Genomic DNA, 7,617 nt, shown 5'->3' with positions numbered 1-7,617 from the left:
TATTCCTTTCGCGAATTCCACTAACACTCTCCTCTTGCATTTCCTAGAATCGATGCGTAGTTGCCAATTTGCTTGCTCACCATCCTGCTTTTTTCCCACTTTTGCATTGAAGTCGCCCATGCTACAGTTACTGAGTTTGCACCTTTAAGTAACACGTCGCAAAGGCGTAGCATGTCTGCTTCTTTTAGTCCACGGTTTCTATTAGATCCCTTTGCATCATGTGAGAACTTGCTCTCCTTGTTTCGCAAGTGCTGTATTGTGCGGTGGGGCCACCGTCTTGCTGTACATGGAGCCCTAGAATCCTTAGACATTTGGGCGGTCTTATGCGTGTCTTCTCACACATAATCGTGATGCATGGGGGTTTCCATCTGGGTTGTGTTCTAGAATTCCTGATTTTTCCATAGCAATCGGAGTCCAATTTGTGCCGCCGCAGCCTGGACTTGTTGAAAGCCTGTTGAAGGGTGTCTTGTATGAGACCTGGGGATCCTCTACTTATGCATCGGTGTGGTTGTGTTCTAGAAGTCCTGATTTTTCCAGAGCACATCGGAGTCCAATTTGTGCTGCCGCAGCCTGGACGTTTTTGAGCCTGTTGAAGGGTGTCTTGTATGAGACCTGGGATCCCTACTTATCTAGATCGTGATATCACTTTCTAAATTGTTTATTTTGATTTGTGTATTCTGCACATGGCAAGGTTGGACAACGTGGAGGCGAGACTGATCCTTGCGGTTCCTTTCTGAGGTGCGGATAAGTCTTTGACTCATGCTCCCTACGCTATCATGATGTGCGTTCCTTCAGAAAGCTACGATTTAATTATATAGTTTTGTGCCACATGCAGTAACTGCAAGTTCCTGTAGCATGCTGTCGTGTGTCACATAATCGAAAACACATCTAAGATCTATGCAAGGAGGGCTCTTGGGCCATGCAGGGTTCTCGGGTGATATCTTCCTGTTGTTGGAGCAACGCGTCCTGTGTAGGTATTGCTGGCCGCACCCTGCGCTAAAGTCTTTGCAGAGTAGACAGCAGCGCCAGAAGACACAGCCTAACGAGTGGTGGAAGCAAACTGGAAGGACGCTGCATACATTTGCCGTGACACTTTCGGCAAGAGTGTCCGAGTTGTGAAAACGTCGAAAGTGCGCAGGCGCAGGGCAGAGCACTCGGACGAGCGACGAAATGACCGCTATCGCATGCTATCGTTTGGAATGGCGTATCATTTTCATCACGTCTCTAGTGGCCGGTGTCGGCGACGCTGAGGTGAAAAATTAAAACGTCGTAGCGCCCTCTGAACAGTGCAGGGTGCCTATAAGGAAGTGTGGCGTGTGGCATGTATGCCATTCTATCTAGATGTGTATACTGAGTCAATTGAGTATTATACGTTCTAATAGTTTCCCCACACAAGAGGTAAGAGAAATTGATCTGAGATTTTCACCGCTAGGGAGTTTCCTGTTTTCGGTATGAAACACACAGAACACATCCTAGCCGTCTTCCATTCATGTGGGCTGACCTTATCCCATGCTTTGTTCATTTGTTGAGGAGTATTCATAGTCGTAATTGGTGAGATTTCGAAGCTGCGATTGTTATTTGATGGGCCCGGAGTTTTATTAGATTTGGTCTCAGCTATCGCTTGCCTGAGCTCCCCAGGCTCAAGCAAACAAACTCACTGACGGCATGTCTGACACGAAACTAGAACTTGCGGGAACATCGCTTTATTTTCATAATTGTTTGCGAATTGCATAAATATGAGATGAAATAGCTGGAAGTAATGTTTGCATTTTGAGACTTTGGGTAACAGCGCAAACAGACGACCACAAAAAGGGAGACACTGAACCATGCGCTGACTAACAACTGTTTTGCATGGCCTGAAAATTGAGTCTCCAAGCTTTATTCTTTTCTTCTTTTTTCACAGCAAAGTCGTCTGCGAACAACAAGATCAGCGAGGGTAACGTAAAAGGGGTGATGTATTGGCGTCGCCAGAGAGGCCCGCCACGGTCGCCACTTACTTTCCGGTGCCAGTTTCCAAAGATGAACAATAGTGGGAATAGCGCAGGCAAGTATTCTATTTCTTTTGTGTTGTGCTTCACCATTAATTTCTTGTCGACAAACCGAGGCACGTTTGCCGATGTTGTGGTCAGTGTACCAATTGAATCGTGAAATGTTTCTCATCTATGACACTGCGAACTCCTTGTCACTCAAAGGCGCCTATGTGCGCGTTATGTGTGGCACTGGATAGCGCTGGCAAAACTAGTCGCGCATTTTTGCGTCTTTCACGCCGTTAACACGAAATAATATATTGTTCGCATGGCAGCTTGACTCTATTTGCATCCTTCCCGCGGCTCCGATTGCCGGTGATACGACAGTAAACCCAGTACCTCTGGCGCACCCTCGTTTCACCATTGCTTTCTGGAGACCACAATGCTTCCCCGTCAAGAGCTCCTACGTAGTGCTGTGGGGGTGCGCTTGCCAAACTTTGCAGACACTTTTTTAAAGCCAATGTGCTGTTTCCAGCCGTACCTCCGCTCAAGTCGGAGGAGGTGAAGCCAGGCGCCCAGGATGCGTTAAAATCGTGCAAGGATCAAGCAGCGAAAGGTGAGCGTTGCTCTTGTTCATGCACATTTCGTGTAGTCATAGAATGTCCATAAATGCGAAGGTCACGCCAGAAAGATTGTGTCACGCTTGAACTGTGTCGCGGCTGGAATTAAAATGTATTGAACGTATGTAACGTAGCTGTGTACAACTACAACGGTGTTACGTAGTTAACTATCGTAATTTGATTTTTGGTTTTCTCGATCAAAAAAAACATTTCCCATCTTGACTGGTGGATTGTCAGCTCGCTATTTTAAAAGCTGAACGCGTGTAATTTGCGCATGAATGTTAGACTGTAAGCTACCAGTCGCTCAGAAAACCAATCACACCTACTCTGTTGAAGTTACACCAACTTTACAGTAACGAAAAGCATTAAAAAAATATGGTTCGTATGTAAATGCCTCATGAGAGGCTTAATTAAATGGTGTTTCGTCACTGCGTATTAGTCTTTCACTACTAAATGTTGTAGGCTTTACTTTTTTTTTTTTCTTTTATAGAAGCCTGTGAGTTAAGCGTTGTGGAACATAATGAGATCCTTATTACAATTTGAGTTGGCCGGTGAAGTGCTTGGCAAAGGCTGTAACAGTTGTCTTCTTTTCATGCTATCACGTTCACAGCACCGCAGGGCGCGGAAGCCAAAGGAACTCCGGAAGCTGCTAAGACTGCTCAGCCCGATGCTGCTGCTGTGAACGTTGGTACGTTAGTGTTCAAGCAAGTAAGATGGTCTAGTTGGCTATACGTATCATGGAGCATGATCTTAAGGTACATGTTAAGACAGGACAGAGCAAGATATGCAGGGCAAATGCAGAATCAGTATTTCTGTCTTTGACCTCAGTATTTTGCTCTGTCCCGTCTAAACTTTCACCATAAATCATGTTCCATAGTATGTTAGTATACTTGCAGAGGCTGCGGGTGCCCACACCTGATCCAATGCATGATTTTCTTTTGCACTTCTACTTTTTAACATTGTTCCAACAGGCATGAAAACTTAATACTTGCTTTGTGCATTGTCACTGCTTGTTTCATAATCAATGCTGTCAGAATGTAACCAGTCTGCTTATGTTATTCCTATTCATTCCCATTATGCACTGTGCCAGACTAGCCAATTCTTATGGTAACATTAGCGAGCTTTGGCCACAGCCAGTAGCGAAAAGCGGAAATGGGTAGAATTGGAACAGAGTCATTACATTGTTCAGGCTTAAGGAGACCCAGTACACGAGCTTTAATTGCGTGTGAATTTTATCTCTCTTTATTGTGTGCAGCACGAAGGTTGAATTTTGTAAGGGATTCGCTTACGTCAGTGTGGTGAATCTTGATATTGTGTGGAAAACCAAAGCTTGTAGCATGTGGGCTTGTACAACTCCACACAATCGGTGCTATGCTGCTGCGCAAGTATCGCATTGCACTACTGTTGTAACCACGGGGGAATGAGTGATGGTAGGTTGAGTCAAGGCTAGTATGACTAAAGCTCATAGCCTCTCTGTTGCTGGAGCTGATTGGAGCTTTGTTGGGATTGGTTTTTTAAAGTGATTTCGATTTATGGTGGAATTAGCCTTATGTCAGCAAGGCAGTTTATCAGCAGGCGTACATTCTCACGATGGAGTGCACACCTACAACCATTCACAGGTCCAATTCATTGAGATGGAACACTTCTGCTTATGGCAAAACTTATGACAGCATTTAATCCACTTGAGCACACAAAGGAGTCAAGGAAGTTTGATTACTAGAGCAAAAGCTGGAAGATAACAGTGCCATACAAGTCAGCTTCCATCCACAAAATGTGGTAGTGATTCCTTCCCTTCATGTTCCGGCACTTTGGGCAGAAGTCAACTTGTAAAGAGCACATGTAGAGTCGGTGCTCACATGCCTCACCATAAATCTTGCTTCACTGCTACAATTGCAAATTCAGTATCTGCCGTTGCTAGTAGGCACCATACTGCCATTGGGAGGAGGAAGGGAAACCGGGACCAAACCTCTAAGGACACAAGGTGAAGTCGGGGCTTGAAGCAAGAGCACAGTTGTATTTAAAGAATCAGTGTAGTTTTTAAACATGAATACAAACGTAGTGCCAGATGCTTTAGTTGGGCTACTCTCTTCCTTGTTCTGCACTGGGTTTTGAAGCAAATGTATTCCTACAACAGAGGTACCATGTTCTTGACTGATTGCTCTTTTCTTTTTGTAAAGAATCTCATTCAGCAAAAACTGGCTGGCTGGAAATGTGGATGGGACAAATGAAAATGGCACACCTGCCATCATCATTATTTTCATGTTAGATGGTTATAACACATGTTGATTATGTTTCCCACTTTACCAACGCATTGCAGTGCATGCTGTATTATAGTCAACACAATGTCTATGGCATTCTGCTGCGAGGCACGAGGTTGTGTGTTCAATTCCTGATTTCAGCGGAGGTGGAATGCAAAAATTTATATTAAGCTGCACATTAAAGAACCCCAGATGGTCAAAAGTGATCTGGAGCCCTCCACTATATGGCATCTCTCACAGCCCACTTCGAAGTTTTGGGATGTTAAGCCTGATAACTTCAATGCTTTATAGCACAAAAGTGTGAAATGACCCCAAAAGTGGTTGGGAATATGGCCCCTGTCATCAAAAACATTTCCACGGTCTCCTGTTTGAATTTATCAATAAGTGTTGTCGTTGCCTTTTCTTTTATCCTACTTTAATCATTGATGCATTTTCTATATGCGGTAGGCAGTTGAGAAATGTGGGAGAAAACGAGGCATTTAGTATTGGGCATCTTGTGACAAACTTCATGCCATGTTTTCTCCCTTGATGCTTGTTTCTGATCTTGTTGGGTTGGTCAGACATGTTTCCCAAGTGCACTTATTTTTTTGGCATAGGCCATGTTTCAGTCTGTGTCGATAGGTGGCATTTATGCTTCTTGCGGACCAAATGGGGTGATGCTTTGGCTTTCAGCAAAAACGGAGGGGGCCCAGCCAAGACCTGTCCAGAATGTTGAAGGAGATGCTAAGGTGGTCTGCAGCGTTGCAGTGACCCTTTCGCCATCCTTTGGTACGGAACAAAGTGCTGTAACCTTGTTTTTGCACACACTGTGTGGTTTGATAGGAGCAAAGCAAACAATGCTGTTGAAAAGGGGAGAATTCGGTCCATTTCCACTAAAGGGGTGGGAATTAGGTCCAGTCCAGCACTGCCGAGGAATGAGGAATGTAGAAAAATGGAAGCTGTGCTAGTACTTGACTCAAGAAGAAAGGTTTTATATGCTGCGATTACTGCAATCAAATCTCCGTTTCTGTACTTTACTAGCATTGAATTTGTACATGCGTCAAGTAACAGGAAGGGTAGCAGATCCTATTTATACATTTCTATGTTGTACGAAGGATGTACTATCGCGCTCAATATGAGTTGCAGATGCTTTACACCCACCTTTCTTTCTTTCACTAAGAGAGATGACAGGTACGTTTGCTTGTAAATGAGGTGCTACGAGTAATTGGAATGACGTTTAGTTTACCAATTTTTCCTGTGTTGCCGCTGCCTTAGTCCTGGAGCCTCTTTGGTAATGGGCCCCAATGTTGCAACTCATGTTGTGAATACCCAGTACACCCTATCATGACAGTAAAGGTCAGGCATAGTTAGCAACATGTTGCAACTCAATGTTGCAACTCATATTGTGAACACCCAGTACACCCTATCAAGACAGTAAAGGTCAGGCATAGTTAGCAACAGCCAGCTGGCCTTAACATTTTATGCAATAGGCTGTATATATTGTCATGATATCTATCTGGGATTGAGATGCTAACATACTCGTGAAGGTGGATGAGCCTCTTTTCCTCCCTCCTGCTGTTCGATAGATGTAATAATTCAGTGTGGACGAGCTGTGAGAGTTGAGCCCACGAGTTTATCTGAGGCTGATCTTCTTCTTAAATGGGAGTAATGAATCTTGGGATAAGTATTTAAACAGAGTTAACTACGTGAGCATTATGTAAGATCTGTACAAAGCGTTAACCAGAGTTCATATGACAATAACACTAGGAACAAGAAAAGTCTTCTGCCCAAAATACAGTTTATGGCCATATGAAGTGATGAGTCACCATAGTGCTACATACTATAAAAGCACCTCTACATTAACATATCATTGCTTGGCAGTGATTGATTGGCAGGCATGCTGTCCTCCTGTGAGCTTATCTTGCTGCAGCTGTCATACTTTTATGCTGCATTTTGTGTTCTAGATTAATTTATCTTTGTGCATGTGTTGGATGGAATGCTTTGTCATGACTTAATGCCAGCATGCTTGCAGCTTTTTTACTTGCAGTGTGCATGCTTTTTACATTGGACACATGCACAGTCAATGCCATGACATCTGTACATGTACTTGCTTAACCTGTTCATTTCAGAGTATACTGCTGTAGACAGTATTTCTTTCTAAATTTCTCGGAGTGTAAGGTACTCCCATTATGTGCATATAATTTTATTTTAATTATAAGGAGGTTGACTACAGGTTTTTGCCATGCTCAAGGTTCATTTTATGATTACATTTAAGCTTATATATGCTGTAGTAACCCAAACTCACTTTAATTAGTTTCTTTTCTTTTTTCAGCTGGCACAGACCAGAAAGGTAAGCTGCATCCTGTTCCTTACACTTCATAATCTTCTACGAGAACATACCCTTTGACTTTTTAGAAGGTAATTTCACATCTCTAATTATTTTGGCTTTCCTTAAATTTCAATCATCCCCAGACCAGCAAAAGTCAAAAGGACCTGAAGTACATGAAATATCATTGGAAGATATTGACCCCGATGCCACGGTGAGTTGTGATAGCGTTCCTGTAGGAAATGATTGGTGGTTTTAGCTTGTGAAGCACACTTGAAGCTCCTACATGCAATTCGATGATGTCACGCTCCATAAAGAGCTTCAAATATTCACTTGACGGCTGATTGCTGCTAGTTGTAATTTGGAAAATTTATTGCAGCATAGTCATTACTGTGATTTCACCATGTGTTCTCTTTTGCCACAAGCTCGGATGGTGTGAAATGACAGATACATCAATTCCAATAAAT

General features: G+C 43.3%; 1 protein-coding gene across 10 annotated transcripts in view; it reads left to right on the top strand.

Moving 5' to 3' along the window:
• LOC119445070 (protein phosphatase 1 regulatory subunit 7-like) overlaps positions 1-7,617 on the top strand; it is a 36,463-nt gene that overhangs the window by 6,575 nt on the left and 22,271 nt on the right. For 2 of the 10 annotated variants that reach the window (XM_049663969.1, XM_049663972.1), the window contains exons 3-6: positions 3,198-3,275; positions 5,518-5,613; positions 7,157-7,174; positions 7,297-7,364. In XM_049663969.1, coding sequence (XP_049519926.1) covers positions 3,198-3,275; positions 5,518-5,613; positions 7,157-7,174; positions 7,297-7,364 — 260 coding nt within the window. Of the gene's footprint in view, positions 1-2,004; positions 2,045-2,502; positions 2,584-3,197; positions 3,276-5,517; positions 5,614-7,156; positions 7,175-7,296; positions 7,365-7,617 lie in introns of those variants that run through there. The other 8 variants (XM_049663966.1, XM_049663973.1, XM_049663970.1 and 5 more) reach the window with 7 other exon arrangements.

The sequence above is a fragment of the Dermacentor silvarum genome, chromosome 3 (genome assembly GCF_013339745.2).
Source record: "Dermacentor silvarum isolate Dsil-2018 chromosome 3, BIME_Dsil_1.4, whole genome shotgun sequence".
NCBI lineage: Eukaryota > Metazoa > Arthropoda > Arachnida > Ixodida > Ixodidae > Dermacentor > Dermacentor silvarum.
The sequence above is the reverse complement of the archived record's forward strand: the minus strand, read 5'-3'. Positions and strand labels throughout refer to the sequence as shown.